General features: G+C 41.5%; 1 protein-coding gene across 5 annotated transcripts in view; it reads right to left on the reverse strand.

Annotated features, from left to right (window-relative positions):
• Positions 1 to 22,527, reverse strand: part of GUCY2C (guanylate cyclase 2C) — an 85,202-nt gene that overhangs the window by 3,538 nt on the left and 59,137 nt on the right. For all 5 annotated transcript variants that reach the window (XM_043441242.1, XM_043441241.1, XM_043441244.1 and 2 more), the window contains 10 exons: positions 20,150 to 20,236; positions 18,858 to 18,990; positions 16,099 to 16,236; positions 14,760 to 14,848; positions 11,484 to 11,575; positions 7,358 to 7,516; positions 5,443 to 5,635; positions 3,654 to 3,828; positions 1,515 to 1,613; positions 647 to 741 (listed from right to left, as the gene is read on the reverse strand). In XM_043441242.1, coding sequence (XP_043297177.1) covers positions 647 to 741; positions 1,515 to 1,613; positions 3,654 to 3,828; positions 5,443 to 5,635; positions 7,358 to 7,516; positions 11,484 to 11,575; positions 14,760 to 14,848; positions 16,099 to 16,236; positions 18,858 to 18,990; positions 20,150 to 20,236 — 1,260 coding nt within the window. The remainder of the gene's footprint in view (positions 1 to 646; positions 742 to 1,514; positions 1,614 to 3,653; positions 3,829 to 5,442; positions 5,636 to 7,357; positions 7,517 to 11,483; positions 11,576 to 14,759; positions 14,849 to 16,098; positions 16,237 to 18,857; positions 18,991 to 20,149; positions 20,237 to 22,527) is intronic.

A 22,527-nucleotide genomic window follows, 5' to 3' on the forward strand; every position in this document is an offset into this window, starting at 1 on the left:
ATTCTCCAGGCAAGAAAACTGGAGTGGGTTGCCATGCCCTCCTCCAGGGGATCTTCCCAACCCAGGGATCGAACCCGTGTCTCTTATGTCCCGTGCTTTGGCAGGCAGGTTCTTTACCACTAGCGCCACCCGGTGGACCATCCAGGCATCTGCATTGTAACAAGCTCCTCAATGACGCTGAGTCAGGATCGGGGGCCACAATTTGAGATTCACTGGCCCAGAGCCTCAGAGCAGCACGGCAAGAGAGGCGGCCTTAGAGAGCAGCGTCCTGCAGTGAAAGTGAGGATGTAAGTAGATGGATGGGGGCTTTAGCTTAAGTAAGATCTGCAGCAGACACTGCAGCTCTTGGGGTGGAGGAGGAACCGGGAACAAATTTGGGCAGAGGTAGAAGAAATGGTGGCAGCATTTTATAATGCAGTGGCTATCATTCACAACATCAAAAGGGGTTTCTGGAGTAAAGGAAAGGTCTGAGTTTATAGTCTTCAGTGGTGGCATCTCCTACAGGGAAGAGTGGGTGATCACTGTGGGGAGAACAGAAAAGGATTCTTCATCCTTGTGCTCGTCAGCATCACTGACCTCTGGATGTCCAGTCTCAAAGCAGGCATCCCCTGGGTGCTGGTGTGAGCTTTCTTGATGGGTTCCTTACCTTTAAGTAGGTTTCTCCTCTTACTTCATAGAGGAACTGGCACTCTGTCCTCTTCAGGATGGCTATGGTGGAGCCGCTGACATGGATTCTCAAGGCTGGAAATGCAAAATAGATCAATGAAAACCTTGTCCATTTTGACTGCTATCATAAGGCCCCGTTTGCTTCCCCTTCAGCCAGAATATTTACTATGAGTGCTCTTAACAGCTTAGATATTGTCATTAAAAAAAAAAAAAACTTTAGAATAGCATCGGTGAGATGAGAACCATCATCAGACATGGGGAGAGGGTCTAGTGCTGGTTTTCAGGGTCCTGAGTAAGGAGCTTACATTACATTACATTACATTATATTACATTAAGCCCTGGAGCTTCTCATTCCAGCTCAGAGAGGGGAGCCCCCTGGGCCTGGGTTTGGATTTTACTTTGTGGTGCTGAGCTAAAAAGCTGGAATTTGGTTTGGGGTCTCCATGTAAATGGCAACCCACTCCAGTATTCTTGCCTGGAGAATTCCATGGACTGAGGAGCCTGGTGGGCTACAGTCCGTGGAACTGCAGAGAGTTGGACATGACTCAGCTAAAACTTTCTTTTACATGGATCTAAGACTATTCCAGGTAGAGCATGCCTGAATGCACCGCAAACGAACCCAGACTAATAAGAAGAGTTAAACTAAGCCATAAAGGAAGAAAAAAATTATGATCAGTAAACGGCAATATGTAGCAAGGACTGGATTGACCCAGGCTCACAGTCAGTCAATGTGAAGAGTCATTCTTCACCTTCACCTCACTGGCAGTATTATGCATTTTTATCCTACAGTTCCCCTTGGTTGGGAGACAGAATCTTTGTCCTCTAAGAAAAGTCCTCTCCTTTCTTACGGAGGCCAGTGGATTCCATCCGAGAGGCTGTGTTGACTGTATCTCCAAACAGGCAATAACGAGGCATCTTGATCCCCACGACTCCAGCAGCACAGGGACCTGTGAGGGACAGAAAGCAAGAAGGTGGAGGCCACGGGAGTCCCAGAGTGGTGTTAAGGTGGGTGAGCCTCTTCTCAAGATCACAATGCTCAGTGCCTCATTAGATGGGAGAAGTGGTTTCAGGGGTAAAATGTGAGCTGTGACCTCGGCTCTAAATGAATGTATTTGTTGGGAGTAGCATCATTATCCAAATCACGCTTTCAGAAAGTGTTTTGCTGCATAGAAAAGCACATTTTCGAGAAACAAGAAGACATTTTGAGATCAGCATGCAAAGGTGGAAAATGCTCCTTAATATATTACACAGGAGGCTCTTAGGAAGGATGGAGACCATCTCACCACTTTCTTGTTGTGCCAGCCACACAGCCCAGAGTTCTGAACCATCGGGGGGCACAGTGCACTGAAGGCTCAATGGCCCGTTTGTTTTATTTTGGGGCTTCCTTGGTAGCTCAGCTGGTAAAGAATCCGCCTGCAATGCAGGAGACCTGGGTTCGACCCTGGGTTGGGAAGATCCCCTGGAGGAGGGCATGGCAACCCACTCCAGTATTCTTGCCTGGAGAATCCCCACCGACAGAGGAGCCTGGCGGGCTGCAGTCCATGAGGTTGCAAAGAGTCCCCCATGACTGAGTGACTAAGCCTGGCTCAGCACAGCATTTTAGGGATTGGTGGCCTGATGATGGAAGACCCAGATGACAAGGACTTGGTACCTTCTTTCATGCGCTTTTCATGCACCACGTGAATGCAGAAGGAAGGGGGAGCCTATGACACAAGGATACCCCAAAAGGCAGAACAAAAGCCAAGGCCAGATGATGCACAGGGGCTTATAGATAGGGAAAAAGGGCTGCTCAAGCAAGTATTTGTGTGGAAAGACTGAATGCAGGGAGTTAAAATTTGCAGAAGTTGAAGATTAACTCAGAAACTGCAAAACCAGGTTTTGGATAGAGGTAACTATTGATTTTCTGGTTTGTTTATCAGGTTTTGATCTATATGAATTTCTTTATAGATTTGTCCTTTGAACACTGTTGTTTACAGACATTGAAAAAAAAATAGAACATTAAGTTGGGCATTGCTTATGTACACTTGAAAAAAAAAATACTGAGTACTGAATCTTCCCTGTTAGGTTCAATGCAAAAATACAAAACAAAAACAGACAGAAGCAGCAGCAGCTACTTGATTAGATCTCTGAGGAAGCTAAAATATGACACAGATATACTTATCTACGAAACAGATTCACAGACATAGAGAAAAGACTTGTGGTTACCAAGGGGTAGGGGAGGGATGGACTGGGAGTTTGAGATTAGCAGATGCAAACTATTTTATACATATGTATAACCGAATCACTTTGCTGTATACCAGAAACTAATAAAACACTGTAAATCAGCTATATTCCAATTTAAAAACAAAGGTCTCTAAAACGTCTCAATCACATCAGAAAGATAATAAAATCCATTTAAGATACTGTAATATTTTACTGGAAAAAAATTTACAGAAGGCAGAGATGGGGAGAGGGAGGGAATGGGGAAGAGATAAATAGTAAATGTGCTGTGCTGTGCTTGGTCGCTCAGTCGTGTCCAACTCTATATGGTACATAGACTGTAGTCCGCCAGGCTCCTCTGTCCTTGGGATTCTCCAGGCAAGAATACTGGAGTGGGTTGCCATGCCCTCCTCCAGGGGATCTTCCCAACTCAGGGATCGAAGCCACGTCTCCTGCACTGCATTGCAGGCGGATTCTCTACCATCTGAGTCACCAGGGAATAGGGTGACTTAAACAGGAGATCTGGAGCTTGTTATTTTAGTTTGTGGTTGGTGTTTATTATCATTCCATGAGTGCTGTCGTGACTGTTGTTTCCTAAAACTCTCCAGACACTTATTATAGGTCTAATTATGTCAGGATGTGTAACTGGACCTTGTATTTGGCCAGTGGATTCAAGAGTAAGCCTCATGTGAAAATTGATCTCATCTGAGGATCCTTCAACCTTTCTAATTTAGTTGGTGTGCAGAGATACACACGGTTCCCGACTGCTACAGTGCTCAGCTGCGTACCGGAGTGAATTCCAATGCGAATCCATATTGGGAGGCCAGGAAGATGCTCCAGCTCAAAGGTCCCCACAAAGCTGAGGAGGTCCAAGGCCATCTTGGCAATGTCTATTGCATGCCGGTTGCCATTTCTCTTAGGCAAACCGCTGGCCACCATGTAGGCATCACCAATGGTTTCCACCTGTGGAAGTAGTTTCTCATCAGTGAATCTGTCCCTTCTAAAGGCACCAGAAAGTACACAGAAGCAGTTTATTGCACATCAAATTCAGAAATGTTTGAGAACTCATATGAGCATAGTCCTGTACACTTATTCTGGGACTACTTCAAGACCAGTACTATGCTAATTTCTTTAGGGTTTTTATAGCCTAGTTAGGATGTGGCGTGTGCATGCTCAGCCATGTCCAACTCTCTGTGACCCTATGGACTGTAGCCTACCAGGCTCCTGTGTCCATGAAATTTTCCAAGCAAGAATACTGGACCAGGCTGTCATTTCCTTCTGTAGGGGATCTTCTTGACCCAGGGATCAAACCCGTATCACCTGCGTCTCCTGCATTAGCAGGCAGATTCTTTACCACTTCGCCACCTAGGAAGCTATAACCTAGTTAAAAAGCTGATGAAACAACTACAAAGGATTTTAACTGAGTGAAGTACTTTATAACAATGTAAGTCATGCAGATGTGGTGACAATTCTACAGTGTTGAAACAATCTGAATGGCTTTATGTAATTTTAGCAAACCATCTCTAATTATCAGAAAAGTCATGTTTAGTGCTTTACTTTTCAAAAACTATTTGATAAAAAAAGAATTGTAGGTTCCTCTAAGACATAAAGGGGCTTCCCTGGTGGCTCAAGTGGTAAAAATTCTGCCCGCAAGGCAGAAGACCTGGGTTCGACCCCTCGGTTGGGAAGATCTCCTGGAGAAGGGCATGGCAAGCCACTCCAGTATTCTTGCCTGGAGAGTCCCATGGACAGAGGAGCCTGGCGGGCTACAGTCCATGGGGTTGCAAAGAGTCAGACACGACTGAGTGACTTTCATTTTCACTTCACTAAAGACATAACACACATTCTTGTACCAGATGCTTCCAAACACTTTTCTTGTAATAGGTAGTAGACTCCTATTAACATTATTCTTTGATATTCTCCCTTTTAATTTCATTTTAATAATCATATGCATGGTTCATATGTATTGGTTAGTTAATTTCTTCTTTCTGAATATCGTTAAAATGCATAATCACTTTCTATTGAACTGGAACTCTTGTTAGTAAGACTTTCTGATCTACACAGGGTGAGAATTTCAACTTCTGACCACTCTTATTCTTTCACTTCACTTGTAGCTCAGACTCAACCACTAATTTACTAACTCTTAAGTGACAAAGGAAAAGACCTGAGTACAGTCAGCTTTCTGACTCTCTAGGTTCCGCACTGTGGATTCAATGACCCATGATTCAAAAATATTTAAATAAAACTCCAGAAAGTTCCAAAAAGTAAAACTTGAATTTGCCACAACTCCAGCAACTATTTTACATGGCATTTACATTGTATTAGGTATTATACGTAATCTAGAGATGATTTAAATTAGAGTACATGGGTATGTACATAGGTTGTATGCAAATACTATATTATTTTATACCAGGGACTTGAGCACCTGGGGACTTGGGGATCCAGGACAATCCTGGAAGCATCCTGAGGCAGAGGTGGTAGGGGTTGTGAAGGAGAACTGTAATAACAGAAACAGCCAATCCTGGCTCTGCTGACCTGGGGTCAAACCATCATCTGTCTGTTAGGTGTAGTGGTTACCTTGTACACGTCGTGATGGTCCAGAATGTGGTCAAAGTTCTTATAGATGTCGTTGAGCATGTCCACCACCTCCATGGGGGTGCTGTACTTGCAGATGGTAGTGAACCCTACAATGTCACTGAAGTAGACTGTGACCTCCTCGTAGAGTTCAGGCTCCACGAAGCCTTTCTCCTTCAGAGACTTGACCACGAGCCTGGATGAGGAAGGTAAAAACAGGGCCCTCAATTTCAGTAAATCCCTTCTTCCTCTACGGAAATCTTTGAGATAGTACAAACTGTTCACCAGGAACTCTAGAACTGAGGATTTCCAGTGAATGGTGTGGCGAGGAATCAAAGACAGTTTGCAAATACCAAGTCTAGGAACATATCACACACACAGAGCACATTTATGTGGCCTCAGATGAATAGGAGGTTCAGTATTAATACTTGATTATAACTCTAATAAATGTGAGTGTTCAGTTGCTCAGTCGTGTCCGACTCTATGTGACCCCATGGACTGCAGCCTGCCAGGCTCCTCTGTCCATGGAGTTTTCCAGGCAAGAATACTAGAGTGGGTTTCCATTTCTTCCTCCAGGGGATCTTCCCCACCCAGGGACTGAATTGAATTGAACTGAATTGCATTGAATTGCATTGAATTGAATTCCGGTCTCCCACACTGAAGGTAGACTCTTTACCATCTGAGCCACCAGGGAAGCCTTCCTGCACTAAAGATGGCTCCTATCTTACTTTTAATTAATTTTTACTGGAGCATAGTTGCTTTATTAATAAATATAAAGTGTTAGTTTCTACTGTTTAGCAAAATGAATCCGCTGTACATATACGTACATCCCCTCCATTTTGGACTTCCTTCCAGTTTAGGTCACCCCAGAGCAGCAAGTAGAGTTCCCTGTGCTATTCAGTCGCTTCTCATTAGTCATATATTTTTCGTGTGTGTACATGTTAGTCGTTAAGTTGTGTCCGACTCTTCTGTGACACAGTGGACTGCAGCCCGACAAGCTCCTCTGTCCATGGGATTTCCCAGGGAGGAATACTGGAGTCAGTAGCAACTCCCTTCCCTAGGGGATCTTCCCAATGCAGGGATCAAACCTGGGTCTCCTGCATTGCAGGCAGATTCTTAACCTTCTGAATCTCCAGGGAAGCCCCAGCGTCTATTTTATACATAGTTATCAACAGAGCGAACCTGCCAATCCCAATCTCCCTATTTCTCCCTACCCACCCACCCCTTTCCCACTCGGTGTCCATACATTTGCTTTCTACATCTTTGTCTCTATTTCTGTTTTGCAAATAAGCTCATCTATATAATTTCCTGTAATATGGCCTTTACTATGAGGCTGAAAGAAGATGGCAAAGAAACTAACGCTTTAATTTTTATTTTTGTATGAAGGAGAGACAGTGACTGGCCTAAGGTCTCCGACTCAGTAAAAGTGACCAACAGGTGTTGGAATCTAGGTGGCTCTAACTCTGCCATCCATGCTCCTTCCATGGCACTGGAAAACAATCTCTTTTAGCAATTTAGACAGTGCAAACCGGGACAAAGCTTAGCAAGAATGTGCATCTTTAAACACAACAATCTGATGAAGAAAATGCAAAAGGGAGCAATCCTATATAAATGTAGAGAAGGGACTTCCCTGGTGGTCCAGTGACTAAGACTCTGCATTCCCAATGCAGGGGACCTAGGTTCTATCCCTGCTCTGGGAACTAGATGCCACACGCCCTAATTAAAATTTCGCACGCTGCAAATAAAGATCCTGTGTGCTGTAACTAAGATCCAGCACAGCCAAATAAATACGTAAAAATAAAGTAAGAAAAGTACAGAGAAAACCAATGCTAGACAAGGATGCTTTGGCTTTCAGCGTTAGGGCTGAGGCACAGCTCTGGAGTCCTGTACAGTCCCGTCCGTGGAAGGACTTCCTTACCGTGGGAGCAACATGAAATTAAGCTGGTCAGCCCTGTCCCTCTCCGCCTTGTATAGCTGTGTCCTTTCTTCCACCAGATGTTCCAGGTTCCGGGAATACAGCTGTAGACGTCGGATCAAGGTATCCATGTAACTCTCATTTTTTTGGTCATGGAAAAGGCTGTAGGTAGAGACAGGTAAAGAGCTCTCCATATTACTAAGAAAACATGAATATTCATTAAAGCAACAGGCAGAAGATATTAAGGACAGGTAAGTAAAGAAAGAATAAAAATGGTCAACAAATATAGAAAAAAATTTAATCTTGGGAAGGATCAAAGAAATAGAAAAGACACTAAAAAAAAAAAAGAAAAACAAATGATAGCACAATGGTAATCAATGTAAATAAGATGGAGGAAAAATATACATTATAGTCTTCCTGGAGGGAAATACGGTAAAATGCGTCATAAATCTTAAGAATGCTTATGTGGACCAGCCTCTCAATTCTACTTCTTAGAATTACCCGAAGGAAACTCACGAATGTGCTAAAGTGAACTATAAAGAAAGTCAGAGTTATTCCTCACAAAGAATCATTTAAAAATTACCCTAAATGTGTAACAAAAAGTAATTAAATTATTATGAAATGATGGACTATCAAATACAAGTTAAAATCATGAAGTACATAGAAAGATACTACTTTTACATTATTTAAGTGAAAAAAGCCATTTATATAACAGCAAACATTATCTTATTTTTAATTTTTGAAAACTGGTCATTATCTGTTGAAAAATAGGTGATGTTTTTACTTTCTTATTTGCCTATTCATATTTCTAGAGTTTTAATAAGGAACAACTTGCAATAAAGGGAAATGTAAGAAAAGAACCTCGTACGGCAGAAACCACCACAACACTGTAGAGCAATTTTCCTTCAATTAAAAAAAAAAAAAGAAAGAAAGAATCAAGAAAAGTAAAACTGAGCCTTATATTATTCCTCAGAATAGAGAGTCAGGGTCCTAAAGCAAAAGCCCTAAGTCTATTTTGTTAGATCAAGATGACTTAGATGAGATGCCAGCTCTTTGTGACCCTGTGACCCCAGGATGCAGGGCCCAGGGGTCCTGCAGGACCCGGGTGCAGACCCCAGCAGGAAATTAACTGTTGTGAGAACTGGAGACAATGTTCATGACACAACCCAAGGGATGAATAAATCGTCCTATTTCATCATCATAACAACAATTAAACTTGCCATTTCTGTGCTCAAAAAGACAGACTATGTTGTAATCCCCTTGGTATGGGGTGGGATGTTTGTTAAAAATTCAATACATTTCTTCAGTTCAGTTCAGTCGCTCAATTGTGTCTAACTCTTTGCTTACTATGTTGTAAAAAAAAAAAAACCCCCAAACAGGAAATTAACATGTGGACTTTCCTCTTAGCTCAGTCAGTGAAGAATCAACCTGCAATGCAGGACACCCAAGTTTGATTCCTGGGTCAGGAAGATCCCCTGGAGAAGGAAATGGCAACCCACTCCAGTACTGCCTGGAGAACCCCATGGACAGAGGAGCCTGGCGGGCTACAGTCCATGGGGCTGCAAGAGTCAGACAGAGCTGAGTGTCTAAAGCACCACCACCACAGTATTATTAACTAACATATAGATTTTGTTCAAATTTCACAAAATTTTATGCTAGTGTCCATTATTTGTTTCTATACCTTATTCAATTGTGTACCTTATACAATTTCACACTGTATTTAGATGCACTGAGCAGCTTCAGATGCATGCAACAAATTCTGGTAAATTCTCTTTTATTTTTATTCTGTTATAAGTATTTTCTAATTTTCCTTGTTATACCTTCTTAGATATACCCATCATTTAAAAGTGGACATTTAATTTCCAAATACATGGGGTTTTAAATAATCTTTGATTTTAATTTCTCATTTAAATGCTTTCTTCTCTGCAATCACTGTATTTTTTCATTAAGCTGACTTTATTGAGGCTTTCAATGAGACCTTTATTGAGGTCTGTCTTGGTAAATGCCACATTGGACTTGAAAATAGGTGCATTATCTTCAAGTATCTTCTGATATTGATTTCTAACATAATTTCACAGTGATCAGAGAACATACTGTGTATGATTTCAATACCTTTAGACCATGAAATGTTTGCACCTTGTTTTATGTCCCTGGATATGTTCCAGAGACTCCTAGTTTATAGTCTATGGGAACCTGAATAGACTTTGTATCCTACTGTTGTATGAAAATTGGATAAATCTTAATTATATTTAGTTGGTTCATGGTGCTTTTCAGGTCTACTACATCCTTCTACTTTGTATATTCATTCTGTTAACTTTTGAGAGTTTGACATTGAAACTCCAACTAAAAATCTTAGTTTATCTACTTAAAAAATAATTGTAATATATAGTGGAACTATATATAACTTTGTTCTGTATTTTCCAAGTCTCCTGTAAATGTATCATACTTTCATAATTTAAAAAATAAAAAAGAGAAAAAAATTCATACATTTCTGAGTTCTATCACAGACCTATTACAACTGGAAACTGCTAGGTTTGGGATGAAGAGAAATTTTTAACAAGGTCCCCAGGAGATTCTCACCCGAAACCATAAAGAAATCGAGCTGGGTTGAAAGAATGAGGGAGCAGGTGGAAGGGATGAAGATGGATAATCTGATTTCATGATGAATTGATTCAATTAAAACAGTTTCCTCAACCTCGGCTGTGTATTTTAATCACCTGAGGAGCTTATTTGAACTCCTGATGACACCCTGCACCCAGATCAATTACATCAGACTCTCTCGGGTAGCACTCTGGCATCACTAGTTTGCAACTATCCCCAGGTGATTTCAATGTGCAGCCAAGTAGAGAACCACCACATTAAAGGCTAAATACCAGGGGCCTAGTTTTATCTTCATGAGCTCACATTTCATCTGTCACACATACAGTTTCATCTGCTCTTAGTAATAGATCTGGGAAGGAATGAAAAAGAGCAAGATTGAAATCATTTATTATTTCCTGCTCTTTTCCCCCATTGAGTGGTTTAGATCAAGCAATCAATGGCCACACTTTCATTGTCTTCACTCTACCCCAGAGGTCCCCAACATTTTTGCCATCAGGGACTGGTTTCATGGAAGATAACTTTTCCGTGGACTGGGCAGGGGTGGGGGTGGGGGAGGGTATGGTTTCGAGATGATTCAAGGACGTTACATTTATTGTGCGCTGTATTTCTATTTTGTGGCAATCTCAGGATATTCTGCCCTGACTTTAGGGTTAGGGTTCACGCTCCTATGAGAATCAAATGCTGCTGCTGATTTGAAAGGAGGCACAACTTGGGTGGTAATGTGAGCAAAGAGGAACAGATGAAGCTGCCCCCCAACCCCACCTCACCTCCTGCTGTGCGGCCTGGTGTGGGGGGTTTGGGACCACTACTCCACCCCATCTCAGTCCTGGGCTTTATTTAGCTTCAATAAGTGTCTGAGTCTTTGACTTAACGAGACTACAGAAAGAGCTAGAAGGAACTGCAGGAATCATCTACAGAAAATTCATTCCAATTTTACGAGCAACAAAATTGGTAACCATAACTAGCTATTATTAGATCCTAGCCTAGAAACTGGATCTCCTAGAGCTATTTTTCTCACTCTGCATTGTGTCTGCCTCCAAACATGGAAAATCTAAAATTCAACCTTACTGGATAACTGTATGTTACTTTTCTCTTGATCCTGAATTATACTCTGATTCAGCCAAAGTTCCTGATCTTACGATTTTTAAAACTCTAAGGAACTTGCTGATGTTAAGAATTATCCAGGGGTTTTAAGATCCTCAGGATTCTACTAGACTTCTAAATCCTAATTACCTGCAGAAGAGTAAGGGAACTATATTTTTTTAACAGATATAATCATGATCAGTCAGAATCTATTTTCTAATCAGGCTCATCTTGCCCTTGAACATATAGTACTTAGCTTTTCAAGTGATTATTCCTTGAGAAAATGGTCTGTTCATCTCCATATCATTTTAATTTTTTGGAGATAGGTGTTGCAATCTGTGATTTTTCATTAGAAAAGGCATTCTCATACTTAGCTACCACTGAATGTCAACTATTATTAGAAAAAACTGAAGTTAGTGGCGAAAAGTAAAAATGTCCACCATACCCAAATATCTTGGCCAGGGTATTCTCAATTTTCTTGAAATCTGGCCTCTTTTCTGGATCTTCCTCCCAGCAGTTTTTGACAAGTAGATAGACCTGGAAGAAAGAAGTCGTCGAACTGAAGTAACTCAGAAAAAGACAAATGCCATATGGTATCACTTACATGTGAAGACTAAAATATGACACAAATGAACCTACTTATGAAAGAGAAACAGACTCACAGGCTTAGAGAACACACTTGTGGTTGCCAAAGGAGTGGGGAGAGGGAAGGACTGGGAGTGTGGGGTTGGTAGATGCAAACTATTACCTTTAAAATAGGTAAAAACAAGGTCTTACTATATATAGCACAGGGAACTACAGCCAATCCCCTTGGGATAAACTATAATGGAAAAGAATATGAAAAGGAATGTATAAATGAGTCACTTTGCTATACAGCAGAGATTAGCACAAGACTGTCAATCAGCTGTACTTCAGATAAAAAATAAGAGGTGGATTAGCTTAGAGGGTGGTATCCTGTACTATTCTGTTTCGTGATGTAAGCAACTGAAGCAGGGAATATTTTTAAAACATCTCAACTCTCACAACAAGTATGAAATGGCCCAGTTCCCTGTGGTCATCATTGCTGCACTACTTTGCCTCACCCCTCCTTTCGATCCTAGGCTAAGGAGAAAACAGCAATATTGATTTGGACGAGGTGGGATGGGGGAGAGAAAACGCCTTACGGACATCTGCAGGGTTTGTGCTGGGGAGCGGGATAAATAGCTGGGCTTGGTGAGTACCGGGCGACTCTAAAACGAGAGTGAAGCTCTACGACATTAGTTTTCAACTGTGCCTGACCGTGGAATTGTCTGGGGAGCATACACAAAATTTCTTAGGACTTCAGGAGCTTCTGAATTAATTGGTTTGTGAAGGGATCTTGTTAGGGTTCTCAGATGTAGGAAAAAAAAAAAGTTTAACAGGACACCCAGTTAAACTTGAATTTCAGATTAAAAAATTAATAATTTCCTTAGCACAAGTATGTCCCAGGTATGACATGGGCAGAGGACATTAATCTATGTACTTTTGTAAGTTTCCCAGCTGCAGTGAAGAGAAACGAGGAAGGGGGGTTGGGGTTGGGGGAGGTGGGGAGGGGAGGTGGGAGGATGGGAGGGATTGGAGGGTGTGTGTGGGGCGTGGGGGGGTCAGAGGAAGAGGGAGAGGACAGGAAGCCCATGGAACCATCATCTAATTTGATACCGCTTGTTTGCAGCTTTTGTGGGAATCAAAAAGCATGCTGAAGGGCATTTGCTTTAAGTTAAGTTTGTTCTTCACTCTGAACACAAACAGGATCACAAATGGTACTAGATACAGAGCCTGTCTGCATTCTTTTGCGTTAATGAAGAGTCCCTGGGGAGGGAGATGACCACGGTATAGAACTGTAGTTGCCCATATTCATCACTAGGTGGTACCCCTGCCTGGGAAAACGATCCGCTGGCTGACTGCCTTAGAGGATGGGACAGAAACGCCGACAAGTGAGCTGATGCAGCGTGCGTGCGTGCCAAATTGCTTCAGTCCTGTCTGACTCTGCAACCCCATGGGTCCTAGCCCACCAGGCTCCTCGGTCAACAGCACATGCCCTTCAGGCCAAGTCTTGGAGTTTCAGCCCTGTATTCTAGTGGAACCAGCTACTAGAAGATGGAATCGAATTCCTCATTTCCAATTCCAGAACCATCCAGCCGCACGAGTCAATGGACAAGGAGGCGGCTTTGGTGAAAGCTGTTTTAAACATGAGGATATACTCAGACTAGAAAGCAGGGTTTGAGAGGAGAGATACTGATGTGCGGAGAGGAATTCCAGGATCCAGAAAAGCAGCAGGAAGGGAAGGGATGAGGAGAAGGCAAGATAGGAGTGGATGTAGCTCAGAACACCTTGGGGTACAACCTGCCTTTCATGTTGAAAAACAGAAAGAAATAAAAAAGGCCCATTCATGCTCAGTAGAGTCTGACCATAAACCTCATCTAGCAGGTCACTTGCAAACTGAAGCAAAATGTTTTTATCTTTATCCTGCAAGGAACAAAAGTTTAAAAAAAATTTAACAACCATAAATATTTTTTCAACATTTACTCACCATATTCTGGATTAGAGAAGCTCAGATAAAATTCGAAAGAAAAAATTAGAATTTTTTTCTCCACAGTCCTTAAAGGCCTTTGTGAGGGATTATAAAACAATTAAGCAAATACAGAAAAGTCTCCATTTTCTTTGGAGGAAGGATAGAAAGAGTGAAAGTACATTTCTTTATTGTTTCTAGATCTTGGCATGTTTATTTTATAATCAGGAGGTAGTTTTATAAGTTTAATAAGTGTTTCACAGAGACATCTTGCTCTTCCAGCTCCTAAATACTGAGAATGTGATGTGCGCTGGAGGACCTCTTTTGTGTGTTAGGAGGATGACAGATTGATAACAGCTCCCAAGAATGTGTCCCAACCCCCGGACCTAGTGAATGCTACCTTACTTGGAAAAAGGGTTTCTGCAGGTATGATTAAGGATCTTGCAATGGGAAGATAATTCTGGATTATCCTTTTAAAAAAAGTTTTTTAAAAAATCCAATGTATTTTATTTTTTTAAAACTTTTTGGCTACATGGTATGTGGTATCTTAGTTCCCTGAGAGGAGACTGAACCATGCCTCCTGCAGTGGAAGTACGTAGTCTTAAACAATGAAGCACCGGGGAAGTCCCTGGACTGAAACTTCAGTACTTTGGCCACCTGATGTGAAGAGCCAGCTCATCAGAAAAGACCCTGATTCTGGGAAAGATTGAGGACAAAAGGAGAAGAGCGTGGCAGAGGATGAGATGGTTGAGTTGCATCACTGACTCAATGGGCATGAATGAGTTTCAGCAAACTTCAGGAGACAGTAGTGAAGGACAGGGAAGCCTGGCGTGCTGCAGTCCATGGGGTCGCAAAGAACTGGACACGACCTAGCAACTAAATAACAGCAATAGTCACATGTATCCTCATATAGGAGAGAAGCAGATTAGACAGAAATGGAGCATGTGGCCTGGAGGCAGAGATTAGTGTTGTGGCCACAAGCCAAGGCATGTCAAGAGCCACCAGAAGCTCCTGGGAGAAGTGGGAATGGATTCTCCTGTAGAGCCTCTGGAGGAGGCATGGCCTCTGACAACTCATTTCAGACTTCTGGCCTCCAGAACTGTAAGTGGATCTATTTCCTTGGTGTTCATCCACCGAGTTTGTGCTCCTTTGATGCTGCAACCCCAAAGAAACTCCTGCGGGAGACATACTCACTTCCAGCTCTTTTTCCTCTGCTGTTTCCAGGAACAGATCGGGGCGGAAGGGTTTCACTCCGTTGGAATTCTCCACTCTGAAAATCTTCTCTGATGGGACGAGAACCATTCGAATTACAAGAAAGAATGCAGTGTGAAGAAATTTTAGCAGCAGCCTCCAGACTCTGAATGGGTTCCCGGACCCTGGATGGGGAGCCGGTGGGAGTGTGGCAGAGCCTAGGCTAGCACTCAACAAACAGATGTGAATGAATGGATGAGCCACCAGGGGAAGGGGTCTTAGACCCTCTTACACCCAGGATAAAGCTACAAACCCTTTAAAACTTAACTCAAAGACCACTATCTTAGGGAGGTTTCCTCTGACCAAGATGCTAGCCTGTCCTCCCTACACCCTTCTGCTACCTTCATCCTCCATACTGGTAAGAGCTGGTACACAGTAAGTACCCAGTAAATCGAGAATTGGATGAACGGAATGAAACATTTCCCCCCAACAAGGACCTGCTGTAGATCACAGAGAACTCTGCTCAATTGTCTATGGCAGCCTGGATGGGAGGGGAGTCTGGGAGAGAATGGATACATGCATACGTATGGCTTAGTCACTTTGCTCTCCACCTGAAACTATCACAACATTGTTAATCGGCTATACCCCAATATAAAATACAAAGTTTAATAATAAAAAAAAGAATAGTCAAATTTAATATTCCATGGGGAGTAAATATAATCTCTAAATCAACTTTCTAGAATTTAATAAACTATGCTACCCCGCCCCCCCCCATACACACACATACATACACACAAGAGATGGGTAGCATCACTGACTCAGTGGACATGAACTTGAGCAAACTCCAGGAGACAGTGGAGGATGGGGAAGGTTTGGCGTGCTGCAGTCCATAGGGGTCACAAAGAGTCAGACACGACAGCCACTGAACAACAGCAAAAATGCCCCCCAACACACACACATAAAAAGAGGACATGTGACAAAACTACTAGAGATATTCTCTTAGTGAGACCTCAAGGATGTATGTGGGCCTGTTAGTGATCTAGTTCAGGTGTTAAAGACGCATATCTCTTAATGGAATCAGAAGGAAAGCAGGGAATTTTACGGCACAGCCCTTTAACTCAATAATGCTGACAGTGGGGGCGGCTGGCAGTAGGGCATTGGCCTACACTTTTCAGAGCCCTCTGACATTCATACTGTCATTGAATCCCTCCAACCGCCCTGTGCAGTGAGGAGCGCGGGAGTGACATTGCTCTCGCTGACAAGGGGACTGAGATGTGGTCACAGAAACCTCGGGGTCTCGGTCAGCCTAGAATTCCTGCCGGCTCCCAGAGAGGGTCCTCACCTTTCTGGTCCCGACAGCTGAGCGTGTAGAAGGTTTCTCTCCGCTGGATGATCTCCTGGGCGATGATGCCATAGCTGTACACGTCTCCTTTCTGTGAAACGCTGGCTACGCGGAGATGCTCCGGGGCCGTCCACAAGTCTGTGTGTTCAGCATTGAGACTGTGAGGTTGAGGGGGTGAGCCGCCCAGAGATCCCCGACACGCTCTTCAAGTCCCTCCACCACGCTCATGCTGGCGATGGGGGCAGAACACACACTTGCCTTCCCAGCTGACTAGGTAATGCCAGGATCTGGGTGAGGAAACATGGAATGCCTTCCCTAAAACTGCCTGGGTCATAGTCCTGAAAACCGTCAAGGTCTACCTAGAACAGCGCCTGGGTACAAGGACTGCTCGGTAAATACTTGTGGGGTGAATTCAGTAGAATGTAAGAGACTGAGGATTTAATAGTTTATGGAACATGCAGCATAAAGCTATGAAAGCCTTTATAAATACTTTAAAATTATATATTTATATATTTTATGTAATATAAAACATTGTGTGCATGCTCTGTCACGTCTGACTCTGTGACCCCATGGACTGCTGCCCACCAGGCTCCGCTGTCCATGGGCTTTTCCAGGCAAGAATACTGGAGTGGGTTGCCATTTCCTTGTCCAGGGGATCTTCCTGACCCAGGAATCAAACCCAGGTCTCTTGCATTGCAGGCAGATTCTTTATCACTAAGCCACCTGGGAAGCCCACATAAAACACTACATACGTATAAATACTTAATAAATATATGTTTACAAATTTTATGTAATATAAAACATATTTCTTTCAGTAAATATAAATATATTTACTATATATATGTTTGGTGGTGGTGGTTTAGTCCCTAAGTCATGTCTGACGCTTTTGCGATGCAATGGACTGTAGCACCCCAGGCTCCTCTGTCCATGGGATTCTCCAGATAAGAGTACTGGAGTGGCTAGCCATTCCCTTCTTCAGGGGATCAAACCTGAGTCTCCTGCATTGCAGGTGAATTCTTTACTGACTGAGCCACCAGGGAACTGCCATATATGTATATTTACTAAAAGGAAATAGTGGGCTTTCCAAGTGCCTCAGACGGTAATGAATCTGCCGGCAATGCAGGAGACACGGGTTCAATCCCTGGGTAGGAAAGATCCCGTGGAGAAGTGAATGGCAACCCACAACAGTATTTTTACTAGAAGAAAATGAAGACAGCACATTTAAACAGAGAGACAGTCACTGATAGTTTCCAGATGTGATACAGTAGCAGCCATGAGGTCAGTTATTACACAGATGTGCTTTCTTTGGTTCCTGTGGTATTCTTAAAAAAAAAAAAAGCATACGATTTACTCAAATTTTACTAGTGTGCGTGCTATTACTAGTGCTTCCCATCAAGCTCATTTCAAGAGTGAAGCGTTCCTGTGTCTGGCTCCTGTAGTCACTTGGGTTTGGGACCCCCATTACATACCTTATTTATAATAATGGGGGCATACAATTAATTATTCTCCAACATCCCTTGGGAGTTTTCCAGGATCACCTAGCTTCCTGTAGACTTATTGAGATTTCTACCTTCAGCAGTTTCAATTAAATAAATCAACAGATTTGTGTGTTTAGGTATCGTGAGATGCTTATGATAAAGCACACTTTCCCCATTTGGCTTTCCATCCAAGTGTTCACTGCCTTTTCAGATTTATGTCTTGTGAATTTATGTGGCTTGTGACTCATTAACAATGGACCCTAATGGTTGGGCTTGTAGGAGATGGAAGTAAATCCACTTATAATAAGATTTCAGGTAACCAACTCCACAGGTAGGCTCATATAACTGGATGTTCAGGAGGGTAGGCTTGGATCTGCAATTCATCTGATTTTGTGTCACGGTGAGTCATTTCATGAAAGGGATTTGCTTACTCTAAGATGAACCCGGGCATGCAGTAGGTTCTCAATAAGCACTAACTGGATTTAGTCCAGTGTCTTAGCATCCTTGACATAGCTAAAGAAGTGGGTGCAGGATTGTAATTTTTCGTCTATTATGGAAAACTAAAAGGACTGCAAAATAGAATTAGAGGTAGAATTTAGTTTTTGAGGAATTTAGTGGTATTTTGAGGCATATATAAGTCCTAGCCCTCTGAGGCTGTTTAACCCTGAGATCTAATAAAGGACTGGCAAACAGTCAACATGAAAAGCCCTTGATACTTTACAGATCACTTTTTTTGACCTTCATCACCACTCCTGAAAGGGATAAAAGAATATATTTTACCAATAAGGCTTTTTTTTTAAGCATCATCATTTCTGATCGTTATCACAGATAAACGAATGATGTCTAGAATTTGGAAAGGGGCTTCAGTCTTAAACTCTTTCTTTTTGGGCAATTCTCTTAGCCTCTCTGAGCTTTAGTTCTGTCTTCTATAAAAGAGGAGGGTTCAATAAGAGGATTTCTAAGGTCTCCTACGGCTCTAACTTTCTGTATTTTTTCACACAGTCCTGCCTCCACAAGCCAATAACTCTTTCATGATTTCTCCCTTAAATCAAGGGACACACAGCTGAAGAAGACCCACAGAGGAGATCTGTTCAACTTGACAGGCACACGCTGAACACTGAGAAGGGGGTAATGCTGGGGAATGAGCCAGCTACTGCCTCTTAGGGAAGTGTTTTCTCTGGTCAGTATCACCATTTCCTGAGCACTTTACATGGACTTGTGCAAAAATTAAAAGAAACATGTTTAAGTGGGAAACTAGTGAAAATTTCATTCATGACAGACCTTTTCTTGGAGGCAAAATGGAATTGCAGCCAAAATCGGTGATCTTCACCACCATCCTACTGTCCACCACGCAGTTGGTCGATTTCAGTCGGCCGTGGACTTCTGTCTTACTGGAGTGCAGATAGGACATTCCCTGTAGTTTTTCAGGTGACAGGAAAACAAAGAGATATGACACTCCTCAGCTGCTCTGTCATTTTCAGGAAGGAGATGACTTGGTGAAATCATTTCGGCATGTGGCTAGAATCACCGTCGAGTTTTAAATTTAATTCCATTAACTTTATAAAATATTGTTAAAGCCCTAATATTTGCCTAAGTCCTGCATCCAGTTTTGAAGGTTATTTAGGTGACACAGTAAAAGGCAACTGTCTAAAGACTCTGGTTAAGGAGCTGTAGACAATATGAAGCAAAGATTGATCCTAATTTTTTCTTTTTAAGTGTTTTTGCTTACCACTTATTCAGTTTGTGACCTTGCGTATGTCTCTGGTTCTCTGCTACCTCAATATGAATATGAAAATAATATGAATAATAAGGCTTTGCCTTCCTGAAGGGAGAAGTTAGGCTAGATTATTTGTTGAAATCTAATTGCTTTCCATCTATTTTGAAACAGAACGTTTCATTCCGTTTTGAAAGAGGAAGTTCTTTTTTGGCTGTTGTGTCTCCCCCTGGTGGCCAGAGGTGGTGGTACTGCAGACACTAGTTACCAGCCTTGGTCCTGGGAGTGAACTGAGGCAAGTAAGATATTGTACCACACTTTTTTCCCCCAACTGATTCCGATGCTATGTGTCTTTCAGGTGATTTAAGACTGCATCAAATAGCTCACTCTTGGGACTGGTTTTTCTTCATTCTTGAATAGGGCCCTAGTTACTGGTAGCCACTTCCTTTTCATAGCATGTCTAGGAAATATACATGTCCAAATTTTTTTATTGCCTCATGCAAGATGAATGCCTGCCGTTATATTTTCTCTTACATTGAGGTGAAGATTCAGTTATCTTCCCTGAAACTTTATGTGATTTTTTTTTACTTCCAGCAAATCTATGAAAATGTGTGCCTGCAACCCAGTGAAGAAAGAATTTAATAATAAAAATAATAAGTCAGTATACATATTGAATACTTGCTTGTCAGGCCTTTTACAAAGCCCATGTGTTGTTTCATAAAATCTTCACAAAAACCCTATGGCGCAGGTAATACTTTCATTATCATTTTACAGATGAAGACACCAATGCGATAGCTGGCTAGGTCCGTTTTCCAGATTTAACTTTCATAAATATCTTTCATGTCTGTGGGTCTCTTACCTTAGCAATGTCATACAAGACAGAGATTTTAAACTCCCAGTCCATGAATGTACCATCAGGGTAAGAAATTGTATCATTTAAAACTTCCTGAGCAGGAGAAAAAGAAAATGAAGATGAGTTGTCTAAAGGATGCCACTGTGGAGAGATTCTTACAGGCAAATAATGATCTTTTGTTTTTTATTTTTTAACATTTTGATCACACCCCAAGGCATGTGGGATCTTAGCTGCCCAACCAGGGATTGAACCCACGCCCCATGTGGTAGAAGCATAAATATTAACTATTGGACCACCAAGGCAGTTCCAGTAATGATCTAATCACGAGTCCTTGGGCTCAGGAACAAGCTGGAACTCCATTGTCTTGTTTTTCTTGAACACATGTTTCTTTTCTCTCTAAGAAACACTAGGTGGTTCTTTATCACAAGGAGATGAGCATGAGGTGCCCACAGATCCCAAATCCTGGTTCTTCACCAGACAGTGGTAAAGGAATGAGCAGGTACCTGCCAGGAGAGGGGGCTGGTGAGCCCGATTCACAAGTGCCTGGGCTGCAGGCTCTGTTATCATCAAAAATAACACTAGTGTTTTCCTACAAGGAATCGCTATCAGGATATCCCTTCACTAGGCTTCCATTTTTTTTTTTCCCATTTATTTTTATTAGTTGGAGGCTAATTACTTTACAATATTGTAGTGGTTTTTGCCATATGACCCAGCAATCCCACTTCTGGGCATACACACTGAGGAAACCAGATCTGAAAGACACACGTGCACCCCAATGTTCATCGCGGCACTGTTTATAATAGCCAGGACATGGAAGCAACCTAGATGCCCATCAGCAGACGAATGGATAAGGAAGCTGTGGTACATATACACCATGGAATATTACTCAGCCATTAAAAAGAATTCATTTGAATCAGTTCTAATGAGATGGATGAAACTAGAGCCCATTATACAGGGTGAAGTAAGCCAGAAAGATAAAGACCAATACAGTATACTAACGCATATATATGGAATTTAGAAAGATGGCTTCCATTTTTACTTAGAAGACCAACTGCATCAATTGGTTTAAGAGCTCTAGGTGTTCCGTTCGTTTATTAAGTCCTCTGTCATTAAGACAGAGCTCTTGAATTTTTGTGTGAACTGTATGACCTAGAATTTTGAACTCATAGTATTAACGTGGTGATGGTTCTATCAAGATATAGGGTAGTTAAACTAAGCTAATTCTTCACAGTAAAACTCTAAGCAGGACCCTAACTGAAAACCTAACAACAGTTTCTTGTTTGGGGAAAAAGCCCAGTTTTAGCGTAGGCAGTGTACCAGCAGTCTCCGGCAAAGGGCCCAGAGTCATTGGTTGTTTCAGATGAGGCTCCTGAAGCGGTGGGTAACCCGTCAGTTTAAGGGAGGGGAGTTAGGAGCAGACAGACTCTTCCCTTAGCACCTGATATATGGCTTTTGTTTATTTGTTTATTATCTCTTCTCCCTATGAAAATGTCCTCTGTGATAATCTTCACTTACTGGTGTATCTAAATTTTTTGTCACGTTGAAACCAAATGATTCAGATATGGTCTAGCCCTTTATGGAAAGTATTTCTAATTTTGAAAGACTTGAATTGTTATTATTAGGGATGTGTTTATTTTATTGTATCAGCAGCAATTTAAATGAACATTTTCAGCACCAATTAAAATGATCTATAGCCTTTCTCCAAAGACCTTTTGATATGATGCATTAGAGTAATATTTTTTCCATTCATAGAACTAACATATCTAACTGTATTATGCTTTTCATATATGACTTGGCTTAGAGTTACCTGTATTGCGTTTATAATTTTTCCATTTATATTGATAAATGACAGTAGTCTTTAATTACATTTTAGTATCGACTTTATGCTAGCCTTGTTGAATGTTAAATGAATTTAGAAGATGTTCATGTTTTTCTTTAACTTTAGAACAGTGTTTATAGACAGTGAGAATTATTCATTGAAGTTTAGAAAAATTAAACTGAATCTGGTTTTCTTTGTAATGGAAATGTTAATGTCTTCTACCATTATTGACTTCCTTAAGTTTTTACTTCTTGAGTCAAGTTTTCATAATTATATTGTTTCTGAAATTTTTCCCTTTTTTAGACTTTATAATTTAATAGTCATGATATATTCTTTCATAATTGAAAGCATCTTTTTCATAGCTTTTTTATTTTCATTTTATTTTTATGGTTGCTTTAAAGATTTAATTAGAAGTATAAGAGGCTTGTATATTTTATAGTTTTTTAAAAATAACTCAAGAATGCACTTTAAAATTTTATGAGTTTTATAATAATTTAATTGTGGTTTCCTTTCCTTTAGGCCATAGTTATTCTAAACTTTTCACTGAATACTTAGATTTTTTTTT

Source organism: Cervus canadensis, chromosome 21 (assembly GCF_019320065.1).
Source record: "Cervus canadensis isolate Bull #8, Minnesota chromosome 21, ASM1932006v1, whole genome shotgun sequence".
NCBI classification, from domain to species: Eukaryota; Metazoa; Chordata; class Mammalia; order Artiodactyla; family Cervidae; genus Cervus; species Cervus canadensis.